Source organism: Acinonyx jubatus, chromosome E1 (assembly GCF_027475565.1).
Source record: "Acinonyx jubatus isolate Ajub_Pintada_27869175 chromosome E1, VMU_Ajub_asm_v1.0, whole genome shotgun sequence".
NCBI classification, from domain to species: domain Eukaryota; kingdom Metazoa; phylum Chordata; class Mammalia; order Carnivora; family Felidae; genus Acinonyx; species Acinonyx jubatus.
The window spans coordinates 11,521,507-11,546,722 of NC_069397.1; the positions used below are offsets into that span (position 1 = coordinate 11,521,507).

The following is a 25,216-nucleotide window of genomic DNA, read 5'->3' on the forward strand; positions in this document are numbered from 1 at the left end:
TGATTGTCACAGCAAAGGCTGTTATTATCCCCTTGGGAAACCAGCCTCCAAGAGGTCCACTCACCTCTTACTTACTGATGGCCCACTGCATGCCAGGCGCGGGCGGCACACTGCCCTGGTTCTAAAGGAACTGACGTTCCAGGAGGCAGACACCGTGTGGGTAAAAACACGCACTGCATACAGCAGGATGGGGCTGGGGGGGGGGGGCGATGAGGCAGGGAAAGGGGGGAAGCTGGTCAGGGCAGGGGTGACCTTTGAGCAGAAACCTGCCCTCGTGTGGGAGGGAGCCCTCGGGTATCTGGAGAAGAGGAAGCAAGTGCAAAAGTCCTGAGTGGTTTCAAGGCTGGAATCCGACAGAGAGAGCGTGGAGGGCGGCAGGTCAGGGAGGGGGCTGGCCTAACAGAGCAGGCCTTGTAGACCGTGGGCAGCACGTGCGATGGTTTCTGAGTGGGGAGCCGTGGAATGAATGGCCTGATCTGACTCCGGTTTTCTAGGCTGGCGTGGGCTGGTAAGAGCAGATGAGGGGTGAGGGTGGGGCGAGGGCGGGGCTGGAGGCTGTCACAGCGCTTGCTGACCCAATGGTGGCCTGGACCAGGGTGGCACCAGCGGGAGTGGGAGAAGTGGTCAGAGTCCGGGCATGATTTGAGAGCAGGAAGAGTCAACGGGATTTACCCTGGTTTGGTGGGGAAGTGCAAGAGAGTTCTAGTTGGGACCTAAGAAATAGGTATTTGGTCTTCAATCTGGCTCACAGCTCTCCGAACCCTTGAAATTTCCTAGGTGCTGAGTGTCATCAAGGTGTCTTGTGTTATGTTAATGAGGTGACTTATTAATGACTTATTAATGAGGTGACCCCCCCACACCATCCTAAGGACTGGGGAAGGGTGCAACCTTGCCAGAGGAACCAACCACCTGACCTCCGGGGAGGGGGGAGGAGCTGGAGGTCAGTTCAGTAGCCAATGGCTACCAAATAATGTAATCAGTTGCCTCTGTTAGAACCTGAAACGATGGGTTCCAAGAGCTTCTGGGTTGGTGAGCATGAAGATGTGAAGAGAGTGGCATGAGAGAGCGTGGGCACTCTGCGCCCCTTCCCCGTCCGCCCCCCCCCCCCCATTCATCTTTTCCTCTGGGTGACAATTCCTACCCTTTAGTATCCTTTGTAATAAACTGGTCATCAAGCAAATAAAATGGTTTCCTGAGGTCTGTGAGTTGGGCAGATGGTGTCAGACTTGCGTTGAATTGTAGGACTCCCCCTCCCCCCCTTCGCCTGCCAGCTAGCGTCAGAGAATTGGTTGGATGTGTGGGTACAGACTTGTAGAGGGCATGGCCACGTGGGACAACCTAGGGGCTGAGGGCCGTGGGGAAGAGACCTCTGTTCTGCCCGTGCCTGGGAGATTCTCGGTGGGGACGCAGGCCTTGAGGGTCTGGAATTCAGGGCAGTGGAATGGCTGGGGTTGGTGATGATGTCTGGAGTCACAGAGAGTGGCCGCCCTGGCCAAGCCTGGCCTTGGCTCCAGGCCGTCCGATTCTTCCATGGCCCACTGTCTGCCTCCCCGGGGCTGTAGCTCCTTGAAGAAGCTACGCCATTGGCTGGAGGGGCCTGCCCACTTGTCAGTGTCGGCGGGTAGATGCCTAGGCACATCCTCCCCACCGGCACCGGCCCCGGGCCCATCTCTCTCTTCTTCCCGCCCCCTCCTCTCCCCGCAAAGGACTCTTTGTTGCTTCTGCCCTCTCCTTGTTGAAGCTTTGGGGAAACCAACACTATTGACCTTCCCTGTTTCTTGAAACCCTGTGCCTCACACTGCTTTTCTGGCTCACTCGGCTGTTCCTTGTGAACAGCTTTTCCTCTGCCTGTCTGTCATTCATTCATTCATTCATTCATTCATTCATTCATTCATTCATTCATTCACTCATTCCACAAACGTTCATAGCACACAACAAACTGTGTGCCAGGCACTGCGCGAGCCTGCAGGACCCAGGGAATAAAGCTGCCTGGTCTCCATTGTTAGAGGTCACAAATAGGTTTGTAATTAAAATGGTGAAAAGGTCAGGTGCTGCAGGGGACTAATTGGGGCTTTTCCCAATTAGTCATCTCAGGGCATCAGGACCTGTGGCTCCACCTGGGCATGTCCAGGCCCAAAAGAGAGCTTGCTGTTTGAACTCCGGCCAAGAACCTCCCTGTGTGCTCCCCTACCAGGGGCCCAGGGCAGAGATCCAGGGGCCAGCCTTCACTCCTCACTGTCACCCACCCACCAGGACCTGTCCTCAGCAGTCCACTTGCTCGCCTGGTCAGCACTGTGGCCTTCCAACCAGGTTCCCCGGTACCCCCTGTGCCTTTCCAGCCTTCCACACCGCACACTCCCTCCTTTGTGAACGAACACAGGCCAGGGCCCAGGGCCAAACCACCCAGTGCCCCAGCTCTCAGTTGCTTAAAGGTGCCCCACACCTTCCAGCAGAAGGTGTGAGCCCTTTCCCCGGCCCCTGGAGCCCCTCTGCTGGGCATCCCGTTGTCTGCACACTCAGTCATCCTGGTCCCTGCCCTTCCCTGGTGATTCAGCCTCTTGCCGGGGGCTTCTTGCATACCCCGTGTCACCTCTTCCAGGCAGTTGTCCCTGCTTCTCACAAACCCCCTCCCCAGCCCACCCTCCGGGTCAAGGTTGTCAACACTGGCACTGTTGACATTCTGGGCCATCCTCTTCTCCGTGGGATGTTTAACACTGTCGCCTGCCTCTACCCACTACGTGTCCTGACAGCCTCAAATGTCTCCAGATGTTGCCAGGGTCCCTGAGGGGCACGGTTGCCCTGGTTGGTCTGAGTGAGGCAGCCCTTTGTGTCCCCTGCATGTGTCCTGTGTTCCCTCTGGGGTCACTGCTTCCCCTGGGCCTTCCCCTTGGCCTGAGTGTTCCAAGAGAGCTGGAGCAGCCCCCGCCTTGCTCCCCTGTCCCCCCAACCCTGGCCTGTGCCCGGCACCGTGTGCCATGAGGAAGGGCAGAGTTTCTGCTTCACCCCTCCGTGTGTGCGCCCAGCACTGCCTGCACAGACCTGCAGCCAGCGTTTACTGGGTTCTCAGCAGCTGGCCTCTTCCCCAGTTTTCTGCCATGGCATCGGAGGAGGGGGTGTCTCCATCTGTGACATTTGCATCTGCGTACTGAGACTCTGCAAAGGAAGGGATCTGGGGTGGTGGGGGGGAGTGAAACACAGTGGGCCCAGCTATTCACGGCATCTCCGTAGAGATAAGATAGACGAAGCCTTGCGCCATTCGAGCTCTGGGAACTCCCTCCAGAGTCAGAACGCAGCGAGCCAGCGGCAGGTGATGATGAGGTAGCCTTGAGCCCTCTCGCTGTTTACAAAAGAAAATGGTTTGCAGGCTTTGGTGTCTTAACTATTATCGAAGGCAGATTGCTTTGTCACGGACGTCAAAGCTGATTGAGCCTATCAGCATGTTTGGACCCGTGCTAAACTCTCGCCCTTGGGAGAGCTACAGGGGCGTTACTATTGATCCGGCTGGGACGGCAGGTGGGAATGGGGACCCCCCGGCCAGCCTGGCCCAGCTTTCTGCTCCTCCTGGAGTGCCTGCTGTCTCACACCCAAGCCTGCTTGCGGGGTTTCTCCTGCCTGAGACCCACCACCCATCCTTCCAGGGTCCACATGCAGCGCCCCTCCCGCCCCCACCCCCCCAGAGCCCCCCACGACCGGCTGTCCCACACTGTGTCCCAGCCTCAGACTTCTCTCTCTGAGGGTAGGATCTACAGCCTGTGTCTAGGGCAGCCCGCATCTGCAGGATGGCCAGCCTGCCTGTTGGCCAGGCCTCTCCTGGGTTTGGCCCTGAACTTACTGCATCCCCAGAGCCTGTCAGTCCTGGGTTGGGCACCCTATCTGCAGAGGGTGAGTGTGGGAGGAGGCAGCTCTTCCTCTCCAGGAACTAGGGGCACTGGCCATCTAGCCGGTGGTGGGGGGTCCCTCCGCAGAGGGATGTTTTGTTGGCTCAGTACCTGAGCTGGCGGCCGGGGACTCTGGAGGGAGCCAGAAAGGCAGGACAGTAGGTGGCGCTGTGGGCAAGGCGAGCGCAGAGCAGGGCAGGTGGGCCTGCTGCCTTCAGTGTGCCTTTGCCTTGCTCCCTCATTTTCTGGTTTCAGAGCCCCAGCCAGCAATCCATTGGCTAATTTCAGGTGCCCCAGAGGACCCCCATAGGTGCCAGGGAGCTGACCCTGAAGACGCCGCTGGGCTGAAGCAAGGGCACCAGCCTGGCCCTTGGGAGGGCCCCTGGGAGGGAGGCCCGGGTCCCATCCCCTGTAGTTCCCACCCCACTCTGGGCCTTGGTTTCTCCATCTGTGAGGTGAGGACCCTCAGCTGAGGTCCTATCGAGCTCTGAGACACTGTGACCCACCCACTTTACCAAGTGCTGCCCTGGAATGTCCCTTTGCTGGGTCCAGGGGAAGCAGACGTCCCTGCCCGCCTGGAACCTGCTCTTGGGCCACTGAGGTAAGGTCGTTTATCGGGAGTGCGATCTAAAAGTCAGGGCTTGACTGATAATAAAGCTTGCCGGTAGAGACAAATCTGGAAGAGAGGAGACAAGAGAGGGGTTGTGAATCTCCCGGGCTTGTGAGCTGCATGAGGCCTGCTGAGGTATGGCTGGGCTTTCTAGACAAGTGGCAGGGGCAAAGGGTGGGGGCAAGAGTTGAGAAGACCCAAGAGAAGGGGGTGTGTATGGAGAGAAGGTGGACAGATGGGCCTGGGGCCCCGGAGGCAGGACCCTGAATACTGGCTTGCAACCCCGATTGTCTGCTATAGGCTGGCAGTGAGTGTGTGTGTGTGTGTGTGTGTGTGTGTGTGTGAGTGTGTAAGTGTGTGGCCGTGCACGTGAGAGTGTGTGAGTGTACACGAACATGCGTGTGTGTGTGTGTGTGTGTGTGTGTGCATCTCATCCAGACAGGCTGGGGAATTGGGACAGGGCGTGAACCCAGACTGTCTGAGACCCTCGACCCCACCTGGCTTTGAGAGCTGGCTCCCAGGGCATGGCCATGTACCCACTGGGCTCTGAGGCTGTGTTTCCGGATCTGAAAACATCTGCCTCTGCCAGGGTGCGTCTTGCCTTTGTGGGAATGCTGAGCTGGGCCTGCTGGTATAGCCCGTGGCACAGGAAGGGCTTTTCACTGCGCAGAGCTGGCTGGCTGGCTGGCTGGACATGACTGAGACCTTGGCTCCTAGAGCCAAGAGAGCACAGAACTCTGGTTGGCCAGCCACTTGTCTCTTATGACTGGTGTCACTTGGGACACCATAGCCCTCCCCCAGCCCTGGCACTCTCCCTGTCCCTGCCTGAGCTGTGCTCAGAGCTGGATTCTGCAGAACTAATGGCATGTCTGGTCTTGGCTCCATGGCTGGGGAGGTCAGCTCCTTGTCACCAGGGACCCGTGCTTTGCCCCTCTGACATCTCAATGTCGGCTCAAGTGCAAGATGCCCCATGACGTGTGTGTGTGTGTGTGTGTGTGTGTGTGTGTGTGTGTGTGTGTGTTCTTTTCTGAGCCAGGGAGTAGATGGGTGTTTTTAGCTGGATGAAGTCCTGGCCACCCCTGCGGCCCCATCCCTGTCTGAACGGAGAGCTGCACTCGTCACTCTGTGGGGCTGCGGGCAGTGGCCTGGCGGGGGAACGTCGTGACATTGGCCATGTCTAACTTTAGATTCTCTGTGTCTGAGCAACCTGGTGATGAAGTGCATACGGCGCCTCGAACTGGGTCAGCTCACAGTCTTTGCCAGGATCCCTTGGAGCGACATAGTTAAGAGCAGAAGTGGGAAAAGCAGAAGGAGGCTGTCTCCTACGTGAAGCCCGGGCGAAACACTGGTGGACCCAGCTTTCTGCAATGACCTCATCTTTGCTCTCAGCTTCCTGATATTCTGGAGATGCCATTTGAGTTTTCTTACAAATTCCGTGCCGGGTGGGGGGTGGGGGTCCAAGCACCTTTTTCCATTAATGATTTGTTTTTCGTTCTGGACTTTGTGGCTTTGTGAGGGCATGAGGCACTGTTAGTACGTGTGGGATTGAAATGTGCACGTTGGAAAGGGCTCCTGGCTGAGTGGCTTGGGGAAGGGGACATCCTGGGATCCTTCCCTCATGGAGGGGTATAGGGCAGAATTTTATTACCCTAGCCTTTCCTGGGTATTCTGTGCCAGCCTGCCTTGAGCCCTGAGCCCGAGCAGACAGGGCTGAGCATCCCCTCTGTGGCTCTCCCGCCCAGCTGCTCTGCTCGCCCACGTGCCCTGTGCATGCATGTTTCGCCTCCTCCCTCAGACTGAGTGCTCCTGGAAGTGGAGGACGGTGTCTTGGAGCTCAGGACAGGGTCTAGCCCAGCGCTAGAAGGGGTGGATGGAAACGTGTCCTTCCTTCATCGAGGGTGAGCTTTGAGTAGCCTGGGGAGTGGTGGGCCAGGCAAGGTCATGCCTTCCTTTCTCCATCTGTGAGGAGGGTGGCAGGTCCTGACTCCACTAATGCCCCCCTGAGTGCCCTGTCGGGAAGTAATGAGATGCAGCCATGAGCGTTTTAGCAGCCTAGGAGCTGGCCTGCTGGTGTTGTTGGCTCTGCCTCCTTCCCGGGTCTTCTTCTGAGGCCGAGATTCCATGGAAAATTTCCAGGGCTTGAGTTTTTTGTCTCGTTTTATTGCTAACTTGCTCTGTGAGCGGAGCAAGTCACTTTGCTTCCCTAGACCTCAGTTGCCTCATCTTAGGTCTGGGGGAGCAGCCTTTGCCCGATTTCCTTGCCATCTGGCAGCAAGGCTGTCGGGGAGGGAATGGGTGCAAAAGGGTTTGGAGGCATGAAGTGTCCGGTGTCATATTTGGCTCGGAGGAGGGGCAGCCGTGGGGGCTGTCTGGTTGCAGGCACGCCCAGAAGAGCTCTTGCATCAGTGGAAACTCCCAGGGCCTTTATCCTTCCAGCCACTTCCCCAAGCTTTAGGCCAAGTGCTTTCACTTGTTCCAGAATCTCCTGCCCAGAAAGTTTCCATGGCCTACAGATACCCCTTGGAGAGGGAGTTCTAGAGCTGGTGACCCCTTCCTTGTCCCCAGGAGTCAGGAATCAGCCAGGGAGAGACTTTGATTCAGAAGATGAGGGGGATGCACGTTGCTGGCCAGTGCTCTGGGGCCACGCCTCACCAAGCGGTACCCGCAGGCTCTCCTACGTTGTTGGGTGCCTCTGCCTTGCTGGGGAGTTCCGGTTCACCAAGCTGCCTGAGAGGCGGCCCCGCTCTTGCCACCTTTGTCTCCGATTCCTGCCCTCCTCCTTCCCTGTCTTGGCACAGGGAGACTCAAGAGGGCTAAGATGGGAGGTGGTCAGGCGCCGTGACCAATGTGGGGCTTGGGTTCCAAAGCCCCTGGGTGATGCCCCGTTGCATTTCAGGGAAGGCTCCCATGCATGTGTGCCTGCTGGACATGGGATAACAATTGTAGTTTGTTCAACAAGGGGACAGTATAGGCCTGGGGTGCTGGGCTCCTGAGGTTTTGGTGGTCCAGGGAGCCTGGACTGACTGGGAGACACTGAGGTGTGCACTGGGCAGGGGGCAGAGATCATGAAGAGAGGCTGGAACCAAAGCTGAGCAGCTGGTCTGGAAGTCCTGGGTGGAGAGGAGTGGAGAATCCAGGCCAGCTGTTAGAAAATGGGGAATTAGGAAGGGCCTGGGGGGGGGGGGGTAGGCAAGGAGCAGAGGGTGGGAGGTGGAGCCTATGCAAATGTCCCAACGGTAGTTTCCAAAGTCAGGTGCCTCTTGTCCGGGGCTCTAACCCCGTACAAGGCTCTGCAGGTGTTTAGGTGGTCACCCCGCCTGCTAACACATCTTTGCTACTTTTCACTCTGTCCCAATGCCCCTGCTTGCAAATGCCACTTGGTGGGCCCGCTCGTGCTGGCTGGGTATGCAGAAGCCTCTGCTCTCACCCTCCTGGCCACTGCGGCACGACATTTGAATTGATTCCCAACTGGCCGGGAAATGGCACACACAGCAAGTGTGAGGTTCTCCAGCCTTCCAGGGCTGTGCTCACAGGCAGAGGATCATGGAGTGAGGACCGTGAGGATGCCAGCCCTTCGGCTTCATGACTGGGGACGGGGGGTGTTATCCTTCAGGGTTATCCTGTGGCTTAGATGGGAATACAGCTTGGTGGGCGGGTGACACTCCGGGCACGTAATAGGCATCAGTCCCTTTGCCTTGAGTCCCCATCTGTCCGCCCATACGGCAGGCAGAGCTGTCATGGGCATTACACGATGAAGAGGCATGGAGGGGATTTGTAAGCAATAAAGCCAAGTACGAGCAGAAGGAGTTAGGTGATTTATAATAAACATACATTTGGTCTTCATTCCTGTTCCTGGCACAGGCTTCCTAAAGCCTTTGAATTTCCTAAGCGATGAGAGCCGCAAAAAAAAAGTCTCTGCTATGTTAATGAGGTATCTTATGGGAAGTCCCTGGGTCACCTAAGGCTGGGTACCGGTGGAGCCAACCCTGCGTAGACAGTTGGAACTTCCAGTCCCATCCCCGACCTCCCAGGAGGGGAGAGAGGCTGGAGATTGAGTTCAGTTCCCGTGGACAATGCTTTGATCTCTCATGCCTGTGGAATGCAGCCTCCATAAAGACCCAAAAGGGTTTGGAGAGCTTCCCCAGGTTGGTGGACATGTGGAGTTTAGGGGAGAGTGGCAGCCTTGGGGAGCATAGACGTTCCACACCCTTGGGATGGGTGGTTCAATCAATTAAACCTCCAACTCTTGATTTTGGCTCAGTTCACGATCTCACAGTTCATGGCATCGAGCCCTGGGTTGGGCTCCTCCCTGGCATGGAGCCTGCTTGGGATTCTCTCTCTCTCTCTCTCTCTCTCTCTCTCTCTGCCCACCACCCTCCCCCCCAATAAATAAATAAACGTTTAAAAAAAAGAATCTTCACACCCTTTCCCCACACCTCGCTCTCTGTATCTCTTCCCCCTGGCTGTTCCTGAGTTAACATCCTTCATAATAAACTGGTAACCTTGGAAGTGAATTTTTCTCTGTGAGCTGCCCTAGCAAATTAATCAAACTGGGGGAGGAGGAGGTGGTCACTGGACCCCCTAATTTATATGCATCGGTCGGAAGCATGGATGACCACCGGACTTGAACTCGGCATCAGACGTTAGGGGCAGTCTCGTGGGATGGTTATCCGAGTTAATTGTTTGATGGTCGTGGGAAAAGCACACGTATCGGAGGCTACTGTAACTTTTAGTTTTATTTGCTCATGAAGTTTTTTCTTTGATTATTTTTAAGAGTTGATGTATTTATTGAGGGGGGGAGGGGGGGATCTTAAGCAGGTTCTGCGCCGTGCGGCTCAATCTCACAAAACATGAGATCAGGACCTGAGCCAAGATCGAGCTGGACGCTTAACCGACTGAACCACCCAGGCGTCCCTATTTGCGCATGAAGTTTTCATTGCCTTTTTGACCATGCCTCTATTTCAGGCCCAGACTTGCCCCTTCTTCCTGACGAAAGGGGGGGGGGTCTGCTCTTCTCCCTCCAAAAGCCTGGGACTTCTCGAGTATCCTGGTGGCGAGCACGGTGGGTCACAGAGCCCCAGTGGTGGTCACATCTCCGTGGGAGGGGTGAGGTGAGGGGAGAGGGTTTGCCCAGTGCCGCTGAAGTGCTGAGACCCGTCCCCTGGCCCCCTGCCTGCCATACCCACAGGAACTCATATGGGTCCCGGTGAGGCCCAGAAGCCCCTGCTGTCTAGGAAAGCCTGTACCCTCCTGCCTGTGCCCACCCCTTCCCACCCGGCCTGGGCTGGATGCCATCAGCAGGGTGTGACTCGTTACCAGCCACCGGTTCTCGAGGTCTGCGTGCCTGCATGAGGCTAGGGGCAGGGTGGGTTGGTCTCCCCGGAGGCGCCCCAGCAGTTCCAGGGTCAGATGTATGCTGAGGGCCCCGGGGAGCCCCCAGAGGACGTGCTGCCCCGGGAAAGGCAGCTTGAGCTGGGCCGTGGTTCACTGCCGAGGAAGGGCGCACATCCGAGTTCTTTCCCACCCCGTGGGACCACCTGTGCTGCCTCTACGACCCTGCCTGCCTGCTGAGCAGAGCATGGAGCCCCCTCTCCCCACCTGTGCCCAGCGGCGAATGGCGGTGACCTTGACAAACACGTGGGAACCCTTAGCTGTGTGCCCCATCTCCTGCAGGATGGCAGGCTGAGCCGGCCCCTCAGCTTTTCCCCTGTTTCTGCGAGAAAGACCGCTCAGCCTCAGCGGACCTTTTTATAAGGCGTCCGAGGCACTAGTGCCTTCTCGAGGCTTTCTTTTCTTAGCGATGAAGAACATTGGAGAAGGGCGTTGGTACTGTCCCGAGCAGACACCTCTGTGTTCTGTTCTGTAGAATCTGTCTCTGGTCACGTAGGTAGGAATCTTGGGCGTGGTCACAGAGGAGGTGGGTAGGGGTGGGCACCTGCCCCGGTCAGCCAGCTGGTTGGATGCGGTGGCCCTGCTCTGTATCTCCCCACCAGTCTTTGAGGGTAGGGACCAAGAGACGGTGGCCTACAGTGAAGGGGCAGAGCAGCCCTAGGTAGGAACAGTGCCGTCCGCGGAGGGCACCGCCCCGGATTCTCCAGAAGCCGCAGCCGAAGACCAGAGAGGTTGCTTGGCCTGCCGTGGTCGCACAGCTGTGGGAGCAGAACTGGGCCTGGCAGCTGGGGCTTCTGCTCTTGCGCATTACCCTGCTGCCCCCATCCTGTCCCCTGGAGGGCCTGCATGGTGCACACACAGCCCTCAGTGGCAGCATGGCCTGGCCTGGATGAGGCAGAACGCTGGGGCCCTGCTGGCGGGAAGAGGCCCTCAGAACACCTGCTGGGATCTTGCCCTGCGGCCCCCCCTGCCCCTGGAGCCTGGGGTGCTCGAGTGTATCCTGCACTGACTTCTGGGCAGCTCGGCTTCTGGGCTGCTGTAGATGCTGCCCGTGTCAATATTATGACCGCACGTGGATTACCTGTGGGCAGGGCCACAAGTGCGTGGCCACGAAGGCCAGCCACCTGGAAGGGAAGGCTCTGCTGGGGTAGGGCTGACACAGGTGTCCTCGTGGCCCGTCCTCGGTCTGCTCAGCCTCAGGAGCTCAGGGCAGTCATGTCCCCCTCCCCTGTCCCCCCACAAGTCCCCCTGGCCCATCTTGCCGGGCCAGGGAGGGGTGGGGCGTGCGTTTCTGAGCATATGAAGCTGTCTCGCTGATGATACCTCTTAGCTGAGGGACCTGGGCAAGATTTCTGGCTTCTCGGAGCCTTGGTTTTCTCATCTGTAAAATGGGTACAGTAGTCAGGGCCTCAAGGGTTGGACCAGAAGGTAGGTAGAACAGTACCTGAGCCAGCTCAGCGGCTTGCTCTTTCTTACTGTCCCCTTTGTGCCTGGCAGCTCTTCAAGGCCTGGCGGCCGGGAGCTTCTGTTGTGGAGCTGTCCTGCAGCTTTGTGGCTTTCGTCCTTCGGGACGGGCTCAGGCAGGCCTGCAGGGGCCTTCCCACCCAGCTTGGGAGGCGATGGCCTGGTCCAAGTCATGACCGGCTACTGACCGCACGACCTCAGGCGAAGTCCTCAACCTAAGTTCCGTGCCTCGGTTTCTTCATCTGTGAAACAGGTTCACTGTAAGGTTCTGTCCCAGGGTTGTGGTGAGATGAGTGAAGTAATCCACGTGCAGAACGCAGGGCAGTGCCAGGCGGAGTCAAAGCCAGATAAGTGTGAGCTGTTGTCTGGGTCCCGTCTGACCGCTGCCGGGGAAATGCTTGGTGACTGGCCGGCATGCTGGCCCTGCCAATCATGTGATGTGACCATGGGGTCCGGAGGAAGGGGCAGGGAATTGTTTGTAGGGGACGGAAGAGATGGGAAAGCATGCACACAAGTTCTGGCCTTTGCTGGTCACATCGCTCGTGGCCGCCGGGTCCCTGGCCTGTGCCCAGCTGGGCCCAGGCTCCAGGGCCCATGGAGATGGCTGGTGACAGGGCAGTTCCAGAGTGGGGAGGGCAAGTGTGCGGGAGCACGGGGCAGTGTGAGTGGAGGAGAGGTGGGAGGAGAGTGGGCCGCACCTCATCCGAGGCTCGGGAGGGTCGGGGGTGGTGGTGGGAGCTGAGGCTGGATGGGTGGTCTCGGGGGCCTTCCGGGGAGTTTGTACCTGCGCTGGGGGTGGCAGGGAGCCGATGGAGGCGGGAGGCATGACGCCCACTGGATCTGTGGGCACGTCAGAGACCCCGGCCCCGTCCCTGCGTTGTTCCTGGCTGTGTGTGGCTTTGTGTCAGGGCCTACTTGGTCACAAGGCGTTGATGCCTGCACCTGGGGGCTCTGCACCGTCGTCCTCCTCCTGGCCCTTCTCAGTCCTGCTTTAGGCAAGCATAGCGTGGTTGACAGGGCCGTGGGGCTGCATAGACCTGCCTCTGCTCCTCAGTTTCCTTGGTGAGGAAACATATGCATCAGGGGTAGGGCCCAGGGCCTGGTGGTCCACAGGTGGGGGTGGTGCGGTCAGGGGACCGTCACGCGGGGCTTGCCCTTCCCAGGCATGGCCAGGCCATGTGCCCAGGGGCGCGATGTTGGAGCCTTTCCCTGCTGCACCCAGGGCCTGCCCGCTGGGCTGTGTCGGATACCTGCTGGTCACCGTTTGGACTGGCAGTGGTGGTGTGGGGGGTGTTGCACCAGAGACTCGTCCCGGTCCTGGCCATCTGGGAGCCTTGCAGCCTGGGCCAGCTGTGTTTTTGCTGTGATTGGCCACGAGGCCGGGTCTTGGCAGGTCTGGCGAGACATCAGGTGAGCTAGAGTGGCCAGTAGGGCTCCAAGGCTCTGACGATCCAGGAGGGTCACCCGGGCCCCAGGAGCGTGTGGGTGACGGAACCTCGTTGTGCGGTTCCAATCCAGCCATGTACTGACCACCTGGCAGCTGGGACAGGCTCATCCACTCTGAGCCTCAGTTTCCCCATGTAGAAACTGGGGGAGGTAGGCTATAATACAGTCTTTTTTTTTTAATGTTTATTTTTGAGAGAGAGAGAGAGAGAGTGGGGAGAGGCAGAGAGAGAGAGGGAGACACAGAATCTGAAGCAGGCTCCAGGCTCCAAGCTGTCAGCACAGAACCCGATGCGGGGCTCGAACTCATGAACCATGAGATCATGACCTGATCTGAAGTCTGATGCTTAACCAACTGAGCCACCCAGGTGCCCCTATAGTACAGTCTTTTCTGCTTCTATGTATTTGAGGCTGTTCTCTGGCTCTATCCTGTGCCCCGGGTTTCCTGGGGATCCTAGCCATGACTCGCCGACAGGCCTGAATGTTCACCCCACTCCAGAGCCCCAAATACGCCATCCAAACTGCCTCCCCACCCACCATGATGGCCCGTCCACCCTTCATGCCTGTGACACTGGCTTTTGGACGCTTCTGAGGACCCACTGTTGTGTGAAGGCCCAGAGGCCTATGGCAAGGAGTCTAGCCCTCAACTGCAATCTAGCTAAATGTTCTCCATCCCTCACTCACACCAGGCTCCTGGCCAGTGGACCCCCTTTCCCAGCAACTTCCTGCCGCGGAGTGCCACTGAGGGACGGGCGTGGCCTTAGATAGGCTGCCTGGCCTCCAGTCCTGGTCCTGCTGGCCCTGAGCAAATCACTTAGCCTCCACGGGCCCTGGGATGCTGGTGCCTTTACCAAGGGCTACCTCCCCCAGGTCCCCGCCCCGAGGGAACACCTGCCAGTCCTGGACCTCTGCCTCTGCCCAGGTTGGGGAGCGCGGCCCGTCGTGGCACCCAGCTCCCGCAGCACCGCTCTCTGCTCCACTCTGCCCACCGCCCCCCACCGCCCACCCTGCAGTCCTGCTGAGGTTTGCTTCGCACCCTTCATCCCGCAAACACTCTCAGGGCACTTGCTCCACACAGCTCTGGGAGCTGGCAGGTGTTAGAGACAAATAGGAAGCCAATTCCAGAGCCCGGTGAACCCACGGTCTGCTATGTTCTGCTAGAGCATCCCTGTCACAGTTCCAGAACGAGACTCCTGGAAATGACTTTCCCGTGGCCATGGCCTTCAGGGCTCCTGGGCCAGCCCCCGGCTCTCTTCCTCCGGGTCTTTCCATGTGCATCACCAGCCTTGGTCCAAGCGCCATTTTTTATTTCTCATTTCTGGTCGGTCTGCTGTGTGCATTTTCGTCAGCACCCCACGTCCTTTGCAGAATGAAGCATGGGGTAGGGACAAAGGCCAGCAGAGCCCAGTGCGGGGCTGTTGGGCTTGGGGCTCAGTCTGAGGCGTGGGCTCCACGCAGGGGAAGCCATGGGAGGAGTGAGCCCCCTGCATGGGTGCGTCCCCACGAGGGGAGGGCTGGGCAAACCGACAGGCTCCACAGAGGCAGGGGTCAGAGGGGTCGGTGAGCGCCAAAGGCTCTGGGGGCAGCCAGGGGTCCAGCGAGACGGAGGAGGGATGCGGGGTCCGAGGTGTAGAGCTCTGGTAGGGCCCTGGGGACCTGCTGGGGCTGTGGGCTTCTCCAGGTCTTTTCAGCATCCTGCTTCCTGCTGAAGACACAGTCTTGGTTTCTGTTTCCCTGTGAGAGGTGGCAGCCCATGGGCCGTGGTGACAGCATAGTCCACAGAGGCTCTCACTTCCCCCATTAACACCACCGGGGGCTTTCCCTGCAAACGAAGGGCACCTCAGCTCTCTTCTTCAGCTCGGGAGGCCTCTGGAAGGAAGGAGGAGGCTTTGGACAGCACACAGGAATCCGCCGGAAGGCAGGCTCTGTCCCGGAACAGTCCCGGCCGTGGCTGGTACCCCCAACCAGACCCTTCCCTCGGGACTTTCCTTTATTACTATTATTATTATTTTAATGTTTATTTATATTTGAGAGAAAGAAAAACAGAGTGTGAGCGAGGGAGGGGTAGAGAGAGAGAGGGAGACACAGAATCCGAAGCAGGCTCCGGGCTCTGAGCCGTCAGCACAGAGCCCGACGCGGGGCTCGAACCCGCGAACTGTGAGATCATGACCTGAGCCAAAGTCGGATGCTTAACCGGCTGAGCCACCCCGGTGCCCCTATTAGTATTATTTTTTAAAGTTTATTTATTTATTTTGAGAGAGACAGAGACAGCACAAGTGGAGAAGGGCAGAGAGAGAAGGAGACAGAGAATCCCAAGCAGGCTCCACACTGCCAGCACAAGAGCCCGACGCGGGGCGCAAACCCCCGAAGCTGCGCGATTATCACCTGAGCCGAGACCAAGAGTCGGATGTGTAACTGACTGAGCCACCCAGGCTCCCCCCCTGGGGGCTTTCCTGTCTGGGCAATGGGGGTCGCAGGGCTGGGGGTCCAATGGCCCGATGACTGTGTCGTTAACTTGAAACAGACCTGGCCCTGTTATCGGGAATCACGGTCTGGGGGAGGCTCCTTACCTGCCTGTCACCCCCCTTGTCATTTCCCTGCCCCACTGCCTGGGCAGGTGGTGTGATGTGCGGCCCATGTGTCCTGTCTTCTCCCCGACAAGGAATGTGTCAGCTGCTCATGGCTGAGCCCTAGTTCCCATTGAAGTGGCCGGTGCTTAGAGGCCTCATATGTGAAATGAGTAAGCCAGACGGTCTGGAGAGGGCGCTACAGACACGTTTTCAGAGAGCCTAACGCACAACAGACTGCTCCAGCTGTGGAGGACACACATCAATGGAGGGCAGCTCAGGGTCTGACTGGGCCCCGGGGTCGTCATGACAGGCATGGGCGGTCAGCATGGACAGGCCGCCATCCTCAGGGCCGATGAGGCCAAATCAGCCTTCAGAGAAGCCGGGAGTGCTCTCTGAATGGCACCCCAGTACAGGTCCTGCAGACGCCAGAGGAAAGGGGGAGATTCAAACACTCGGCTGTAAATAAATGTCTCCTCTGCCGGACCTTAGAGACGGGGCCCCTGCCCTCTTTTGTGATGCATGCCTAGAAGACTGGTTCTGGAAAAGTTCTTCCTCACTTTTCAGAAGAGGAAACTGTCCTGGGTGGAGGGCACTTGTCCAAGGGTGTCCCATGAGCCAGTGACAAATGGGTGCCTGGGCCTTTGTCAGTGCTGGGCTGTCCTGGCGCTGGAGGAGGTGGTCCCTCGCCGGACTGCTGAACAGGCTCCCTCTGGGGGCAGAAGCCACGTGTGCTGCAGCTCTGTCCTCCAGCACGTGCCTGGCCCGTCCGCCCCTGCACTTCCCAGTGCCGCCTTCTCTTCCTAGATGTCACCTTTCTTCTTGGAGAGATGGTGGGGGGTACACCCGGGGTGGATCCTAGCTCTGCCACTTACCGGCTGGCCTCAGTTTCCTCCTCTGTGATATGGGCATAATGAGCCTATCTGCTTGTTGGGTCTCTGAGAATTCAGTGATTTGGTCCCTGGGCGGGGTTTGGAAGGGTGCCCGTTCGCACTCTTGCAGATGCGTGCTGTGGTCACATCCCCAGATGGCACAGAGGCTGTGCACAGTCTATCAGTGTTGGGTGAATAAATGCATAGACATATGCCTCCCGCCCCCTCCCCCCTCCCCCCAGCCCAGCCGCTTTCACTTCCGTGCTGTGGGTTCTTGTAAAAAAATCTGCTGACCCTGCACTGGTTGATGATGATACAATCTTGCATTGAAAGGGCTCCATTTGCTGGGGCCCAGCTGGAGGCGAGCTTCCCGCACCCCTGCTGGCAGAGCTCCCCACCTGCCAGAACATGCTTCCCCACAGCCCGCATTTATGCCTCTGGAGCCCATGACAGCTAGCTCAAAGGCAGGATGGGGCAGGATGTAAATGCCTAGGATGTTTACATCTGTCAGTGCCTTTGTCGACCGCCAAGCCCTTCACTTGTTTTCTGGAGGAGGGAGGCCTGATCCGGCACCCGTAGCAGGTGGCAGAGGTGGAGGGGTCCGGGGCCCTAGTGCTGTCCCCTCACACTAAAAGCTGAGCACCTGCACGAGCTGTGACTTCGAGAGAAACAGACAAGAGGAGAGAAGAGAGGAGGCGTTGAAGGCGCCTGGCGTTGCCGTAGCTGGCAGGGTTCTGCTACGAGGCCCCTTGGCTTGGCCTCTCAGTTTGAAGGTTTCATGCCCCCTCCCCCAGGAGCCTCTGACCATCCAGGCTGGCGTAGCCCCCGCCCCCTGGCAGGGTATGTGCTGTGTGGAAGGGACAGCGGGAGGAAGAACCAATTCTCCCCAGTGTAGCCCATCCCCTGCTGCAGCAAGGATATGACATCTTTCAAGACAGGCAAAAGCAGTAAAGGGGAACGGATAGGTAGCCACAGAAGAAGGATCTAGATTTTGCTAGACTTTCCAAATAGACGTGCAGGGTTGGGATGGTTCGTGGGGCCTCACCTTGCTGAGCTGCTGGCCGTGAAGGATGCTGCGGAGGGCCCACGTGATGAGCTGAGCGGGGTTAGCAGCAGGGGCATCCATGGGCTTGAAAGACGCATGGTTAGAGGGGCTCCAGAGGGTGAGGGAGGCGGGAGCATGATTTCATTTGAGGCGTCCCTCTGAAACAAAACCCAGGTGGCAGCTGGGAATGGCGGTCTCCCGTGCACATTAGCCTTCTCTCTCTCTCTGATCCTCACGGCCTCCAGGGATAATTACAGGATAATTATGGGCCAGAACATGGAAAGAGCAAGCGCTGCCTGCATTCCAGAAGCTAAGCGCTGTGAGTCCAGCTGGAGACCTGGGGGGCCTCTCCCCAACTGCCAGGTGGCTGACAGAAGGGCCGGTCTCCCTCTGTGGGGGCTATTGGAGCCCTGGCCCCCTGTTCTCTGGCTGCAGATCTGAGCCATGGCCCGTGTGGAGGGTGGCTTCTGGGTCCCCGAGAGCCTGGTCCTGGGGCCCCCGTGAGGGGATCTTACAGCCTTTCTCATCCCCAGCCCACCAGGTGCCTTCACACCTGCAGAGAAACCTGCACGCTGGTTACTTTGAAGAATGGGTTGAGCTTGGGGTTTCTGGAAGTGGTGAGTGGGGGCGTCGGACCCTGACTGTGCCTCCCAGGTGAGGACCCTTCAGCATTGCCCCTGGCGCGTAGTGGGACAGATATTACTCCAGCCTGTGCCGGGCTGGAGCAGTGTGTTCAGAAAACACTGTTCCCTGAGCACGGATTTGACACCTTCCGTGGTCAGACTGAGACAGCCCCCCCTCTCCTGGGGAGCTTGGAAAGTCAGGTGTGAGATCCAGTGGCCTAATTTTAGACCTTGGGTCTCCATGTCAAAACAGCAGCAGGATAATTAAAAGAAGAAAGAAAGAAAGAAAGGAAGGAAGGAAGGAAGGAAGGAAGGAAGGAAGGAAGGAAGGAAGGGAGAAAGAAAAGAACAAAATGACAGGCTGGCCTTGGATAATTAAAAGAAGAAAGAAGGAAAGAAGGAAAGAAGGAAAGAAAGAAAGAAAGAAAGAAAAGAAAAGAATGACAGGCTGGCCTTGGATAATTAAAAGAAGAAAGAAAGGAAAGAAAGAAAGAAAGAAAGAAAGAAAGAAAGAAAGAAAGAAAGAAAGAAAGAAAGAAAGAAAGAAAGAAAAGAAAGAAAGAAAACAGAATGACAGGCTGGCTTTGACCCCTTGTTAATTATGAAGCAAGCACATTTCCACCAGGGACAGGAGGCCTCACCCAGGAGGGCTGCTGTCCATTCCCGCCCGTGGGGCCTCGGGGGTACCCAGACCCCTTTAAAAAACAATCATGCATATGTTCTTTCTAAAGTCCCTCCTCTCTAGCACAGACAGGCTAATGGAACTGTGTCATCATGATGCGGGTCCTGGAGCTAGGATGCGGGCCTCTCTGCACACGGCCCCAGATGCTACACTTTTTCAGGACCACGTGCCTGTTCCAGTGTTTCTGACCCCTGTCCGCCCCTGCTTCTCGCCGCCTACAGTGCACCTGTCCCGTCTCCCTCCCGATCTGCCGCTTTCCTGCTGTTTTGGGCAGCCACGCAGTCAGGCTTGTTAGAATCATGTGTGAAGCAAAAGCACGTCAACCTGAGGCAGGAGTAAGCGTTCCCCACCAGCCCCAGGTTTGGACGGGTGAGGGCCCTGGGAGTGGACACCTGTGCAAAGCTGCATACCTTGGTTGACCTTGAAGATCAGCCATCTGGGGTGGCCACCTGGGGTCCCTGCCTTACCTGAATAGCCATCTGCCCCTCACCCCTGGGGACAGGGTCAGTTTGTTGTCTGTAGTATCCCCGCAGTTATTGTGTTTAAAATTGTAAGTGTAAGTGACACATGCACATGATAACAATTCAAACGGTGCCAAGGGGCATAAGGCAAAAATGTCTCCCTTGAACTCTGTTCCCCGGCCCTCCCTTCTGGGAGTTTCTCTGTGTGGAGAAACTCTCTTTCCTACAAGGGTGGCCATCTTCTTTTCCTTCATAAAAGCGGAGCTTGCTGATCTTAGAACAGTAACAGGAACTGGGGCTCCTGGGTGGCTCAGTCGGTTAAGCGTCTGACTTCGGCCCAGGTTGTGATCTCACGGTTCGTGAGTTCGAGCCCCACGTCGGGCTCTGTGCTGACAGCTCGGAGCCTGGAGCCTGCTTCGGATTCTGTGTCTCCCTCTCTCTCTCTGCTCCTCCTCGTACTCTCTCTTTCTCAAAATAAACGTTAAGCATTTTTTAATAAAAAAAAAAAAGAAAAAGAAAAGTAATGGGAACTAATGTTGTGTTTCCTCAGCACTAGGCCCTGTTCTACCGAACTCTTCGAGGAGCTCTTGGCGCACTTGGAGATTTTCACTTTCCTGTCCATAGATCTACGATATTCTTTTCCGTTGCTACGCAGGATTCTGTCGTATGGGTGTCCTGTAATTTATTCATCTCCCCCATGGACTTTCACCACCGTAAACGGTGCTGTAGTTACACATCCTTATCCTGCTCATTTGCTGACACGGGCAAGTACATCTCGGATCTGCATTCAGTGGAACGGGGGTCAAAGAACCAGTGTGGCCGTGACTGTGACGGAGATTGGCAGGGAGGCGAGTGTGTGAAGGCCCAACCCCCCGGGGCTCAGAGCAGACCTCCCCGGTGGCTGGTGCGCCTGACCTCTGACCCCTGAGTGCCACAGGAGACCCTAACCGCTGTCCCAGCCGTGCGTCTGCGCGTCCAGCGGGGGCTCGTGTTTAAGCTCAGTCTGCATGGCAGCACAGGGAAGCTGTACGAGGTTGTCCCCAGAGGGATCGGGCCAGACAGACGTGCTGCTCTGTCTCGTCCTCCCTGCGGGTGACAGAGAACTGAAAATGTCCCTGTCCTCGGAGGTCACGAGAAATGTTCCAGCGGGGTGGGTGATTAGCACAGAACACAGTATCTTGAACCTAGGCTGTACCCTGCGAGAAGAGAGAGTCCTCGTGCTCAGTGCTCTGTCCCCTCAGCTGTCAGGCACTTTTCAGGGACAGTCACACCACTGTGTGAAGGGGATTGGGTTTCCTCAGGACGCTGCTTTTTTATGTTCCTCGCTGCGATTGGGTGGAGTTAGCGCACCTCCCTGAGCTCACACTGGCTCCCCGCTTCACAGCCTCCGGGAGGGTGCGTGGGCATGGTCTGGGGGCACAGGGACTGGGGGGCCACGCGGGCTCAGTGTGGCCGTGTGGCGGTGACGGGGACACGGCTCCCTCCCATCTGCTGGGCAGGAAAGCTGACCATCCGCCCACCCAGCAGAACAGAACTGCTTTTGCCCAAAGAATGGCTGAAAGGTCTCCGCTGCTGTTGTCACCAGTAGGCCGTGGGTCCGGGAGGTGACCACCCCAGAGAAGCTGGCCGGAGGCACGCGGGAACCCTGGGCTGACATTACAACTTATCCAGGAATCTGAAAGTATTGAGAATAAGACGTTAGTTAAAAATGCCGCGGCTGTTTGTCACTGCAGGGGGTCCGTCCCACTCCTGGTCAGTAAGCCTTCTGGACAAATGTCACTGAGTTTGGGCGTGTGTTTGGCCTGTGTCACCTCTGCATTCCACTGCCTGCCATGGACTCTGGGACAAGTTTGGACACGGGCCATGGGGCCTCTGGGTCCCTCGAGGGCAGGGGCGAGATGGTCCCCAGCCCTGCTCAACACTTCTAGGAATCCTGCTCCCGCCCCCCTCACCCCCCAGCCCCAGCCCGCGGGGCTCCCCGTCCAAGGTGCCGGTGGCCCTTGCGGACGGCCTGGTGTGTGCAGTTCGACCAACTCCTGAGTCTCCCGTCTGTGGACTGTGGGTCCTGACCTCCCGCAGAGGGTTCTTGTGAGGATGGGGGAGGTCGATGACGCCCTCACTGCCTGTCTCTCTCTGGGTTTCTTTGGTTCGGCTCATATGTTGGTGCTTCTGGTTCCATAACACTCTCCGGAGTTCAGGTGTCCTTTCATTTAGGGCCTTTGTCTGCCCCCTTCACCCCCCACAGCCAGTTTCCCTTGTCACCGCATTTGCAATTCTCTGCTTCCAGCTCAGTCACTGATCCGCATGACTTACACTTGTCCCTCCCTAGTACCCCTGGCTTCTGTCGTGAAGACACCTCACCTTGCTAGATACCAAGTCCGAGATCCAGAACAAAACCTTTGCGCCTGCTCTGTCCCCACCCCTCTTCCAAAGCCCAGGCACTGGGGGGGCCGGGTGACCCTGGCACTCTCACTGCCCCGGATTTGGCTGTGAGGGCTTCAGGCAGTGCGGACACCCCGGCAGGAAAGCAGCGCGGTCGGAGCAGGACAGAGAGCGCCATTCCACGTTGTCCTGCCTGGAGGAACCTTCTTTCTGTGTTCTGTGTGGGTCTCGTTTTTATCTTTCAGGCCACGGTGTGAGGGTCGCCCTGCCAGGGAGGCTTCCTCGACACCCCCAGCCCACGCTATTCTTTCTGCCAGCACCCAGTCTCCGGAGATCGCATCTCTGGCATGTCTGCTCCACCCCGGAGGCCTTCTGAGGGCCACGCCTGGCACGGGCAGGTACCCCGGAGCCGCCCAGAGGACAGACCCGCAGGCGGGAAGGCCGAGGCTGGCCCTCGCTTGCAGCTGGGTCTGGGCTGGTTCGTAAATACTCGCGCTGTCATCAGCAGGCGTGAACCAGCATTCGGAGCTCCTGCCTGGCAGAACTGTTTGCTGTTGAATCAATTCTCTGGAGTCTCTGCCGTCGCTGCTTGTATTAACAGCGAGCTGCTAATAGGGAACATTAGGTGCCACCCGATGGAGGAGCCGAGCTTTGCTGTTAAGGACACTTGGAGACACAGAGCGGCGGTCAGCTCAGGGTGGGGGTGGGGGGGGGCCGAGAAAGGCCCAGGCTTCCCGAGCCTCGTCACCGGATCGCCCAGCTTCATCCTGCAGGTCGCTCAGACTCGTGTGGAGGCCCAGTCTGCTCCCCACCTCCTCTCTGTCCTTTAAAAGGAGGGGGGGGGGCGGAAACTGAGCCCGGTGGACAGAGGCCTGGGTCAGCATGCAGCAAATGAAATGATCCCAGTTCAGCTTTGATGGCAACTGTGAGGGTAGAGACGGCCTTCGCCGGCATGTAAGCTTGGCAATTACCGGGAAGTAACTGGGCGTCCGTGGACTGCTCCAGATTGTGAGCACCATCAGGCCACCAAGGGCCACGCTGTCTGATCAGAGGCCAGTTCAGCCTTCCCCCCTGAATGGAAGCCACTCCTCCCTCTTATGCCCAGACCCCTCCCCCGCCCAGTGGTAACAATTGTAGCTGTTCACCCCCCCCCCCCCCCACCCCAGGATGAACAGTGGCTTCCTCTGGGGCTGGTTGGCTTTGGAGCATCTCTGTGCTGTGTCCATGAGCAAGGGGCTTGGTGGGCTGGACAGCGTGTGTGTGTGTGTGTGTGTGTGTGTGTGTGTGTGTGTGTGAGAGAGAGAGAGAGAGAGAGAGAGAGACAAGGCTGCTGCATGCTGCTGTTCACAGCCCTGCAGATGCCATATCTCTGTCTTTTTCTCTCTGTGCCCTTAGCAGACTTAGCAAACATTAGAAGTGCTCTGGGTTGCTTAAATCCTATTACGCCCAGTGCCCCCTGGCCTGGCCAGGGGAGGTTGTCACCAGCTTGAAACCCGCTTCTGCAAATGTCCTGGGGAAGGCCTTGCTGTGCCTGGGAGGGAGCCCAGGCCGTTTGAATGCGCACCTGCTGGGTTCAGGACTGCAGAGCCGGCACCGGGGCCGGAGGGAGAGTGTGGGCTGGGCTGGCCAGGCCAGGGTGGTGGCGATGGTGTCCAGCACATTCTTGCCCCTACCTTGGCTGCGGCACACGCTCTTCTCCCCCGATGCTGTCATTTCCTTTCTTCCCCTGTGACTGGGCCACCGCAAATGCAGAAATGGCACTCAGCTTGGGCACTCAGCACGTCGGGGATTCAGCCAGTGTCCGAGTGCAGGGCACCTGGGAGGTTTGGGGAGGAACAAGGCATGGCCCCCTTTCCCAGGGTTCAGAGGATGCTTGAGGAGGTAAGGTGGGTATAGATTTCAGGGCCCAGAAGTTGCTATGCTGTGAGCAAGGCACAGGCAGGTGGCCCGAGGGCTTGGAGGGGACAGAGCAGCCAGGCCACAGGCACAGACCCCCTTCGTTGGGGAGATTTTGGTAGGAAAAGGCAGGCAGGAGAGAGATAGGGTTCTCAGGCAGGGGCAACTTTTTTAATTGACAGATTTTAAACGTATACAGCAGTGGAGAGAACAAACCTCCCAACACTCACCTAGATTCCAGAACATCTTGCCACATTTGCTGAAGTCATGAGTGCAGTGACACGTGTCCCCTCATCCTTTCATTGTAGCGTCTCTGAAGCTGGGGACATTTCCTACCTCAGCACAACTTCATTATCACAAGAGAGAACATTTTGAGCAAAAGTTGGGAAGCAGGCAGGAGTAGGGTTTGTTCTCGAATGGAATGGATGAATGAGTCATCGGATGTACCCAGCCCCTAGGCCTTGCTGTCGAGAGTCTGGTGGAGGAGCTGAGGCCAAGACCCAGGACGCAGGACAAATGGTGTTGCTCCCCAGGCCAGTGGGGATGGCTCCTGGAGACTGGACCCGCCAGGGATGAGGTCACCAGAGGAGGGTCTAAAGCTTGGCCGGCTGCACAGGTGTGACGTTGGCAGGCAGAGGTCAGGGACAGATCTTCTCGGTGGCAGGAATGGTATGAGAGAGTCATGGAATCCAGGTGACATGGATGTGCTGGGGACACGTGCAGGTGCATGGCCTCTTGGGGTGAGCTGGGACGCCAGGACCGTGTAGAGCTTCATGGTGGTTGCATCTGACCTTTTGAGGGTCCTCCCGGGGGTGGGTGAGGTGTCTCAAAATGCTTTACATGGAGCTGTAGCCTCACGGCTTGCACCCATGGCTGAGGTCCCACTTGGTGCACTCAACGTGCCCGGGAGAGTCGGGCTTTCCGGGGGGTACGGCCTGGCAGGGGACTGGAGGACGTGCAGGTCAGATGGCCCACTGTGGAAGCTGAGGACACTGAGTGGCCCTTTGGAGTGGAAAATGCCCCGTGGGGTTAATGAGGGCCCGGGGCCAAGGTGGGCTCACTCAGGAACAGCACAGGTGTGGTCACCTGTCATTGCCTGGATGCAGCCTTCCAAAGCACGTACATTTCTAGCTCCCTTGTCGCAAACACTGGAGGTGGCAGTGTGGTGGCTCAAGCTGCCTGTGTTTCTGCCCCAGTCTCAGGTGGGGGTGAAGTTCCTGTCCGGTGGGAGAATGCTCTTGGCACCCACGCCTGCTGGCCAGCAGTGAAGGAGGCAGCCCCGTTCTGCTGTCGTTGACGGACCTGCGGGATGTTGGAGCTGGTGGGGATGTTAGCCTAACCCCCTGTCCTTTACACATAAGGAAACTGAGGTTGTGATGTGTCCCGGCAAATTGGGGGGACCCAGCCCGAAGGAGAGCTGTCCTGGGAGCAAGTTTACTTATTAGAAACATAGGTTCTGGATTCAAGGCTGGGCTTTACTACTGCTCAGCTGTGTGGCTTTGGCTGAGTCACTCACCTTCTCTGTGCCTCTGTTCCTTTATGTGTCAGATGAAGTGCTTTTCTCACAGATCGTGGTGAGGACTCTGGGGGACAATCCCTGGACGGTATGCTGCACAAAGCAGGGGCTCTGCTTCTCCTGAACCCTGTCCAGTGCTCTCTCCAGCCTCTAGGCCGTTCCCAGAAGAGGCATTAAGACTTCTCCTAGCAAGGCTGAGTAGCTGAGTTCCTTAAAGCTGGATCTCTCAGCTCTCCCCAGCACCCTGGTGGCAAAGCTTCATGTTGTTATAAGCAACTGACAGTCACTAGGGTCGCCTTAAATCACGTGCGTGGTTAAGCTCAGAGGTCGAAAGAAGGCACAGGGACCTCTGCCTCTGCCTCTGCCACAGGGTTGGCCTTTGCCAC

General features: G+C 57.7%; 1 protein-coding gene across 16 annotated transcripts in view; it reads left to right on the plus strand.

Moving 5' to 3' along the window:
- The window catches only part of PEMT (phosphatidylethanolamine N-methyltransferase), an 83,652-nt gene that overhangs the window by 16,515 nt on the left and 41,921 nt on the right, over nucleotides 1-25,216 (plus strand). For 10 of the 16 annotated variants that reach the window (XM_053211685.1, XM_053211687.1, XM_053211679.1 and 7 more), the window contains exons 3-4: nucleotides 9,454-9,550; nucleotides 9,677-9,822. The exons of the other annotated variants lie outside the window; for them this stretch is intronic. In XM_053211685.1, the coding sequence (XP_053067660.1) occupies nucleotides 9,454-9,550; nucleotides 9,677-9,822 (243 nt within the window). The remainder of the gene's footprint in view (nucleotides 1-9,453; nucleotides 9,551-9,676; nucleotides 9,823-25,216) is intronic. 16 annotated transcript variants of the gene reach the window in all.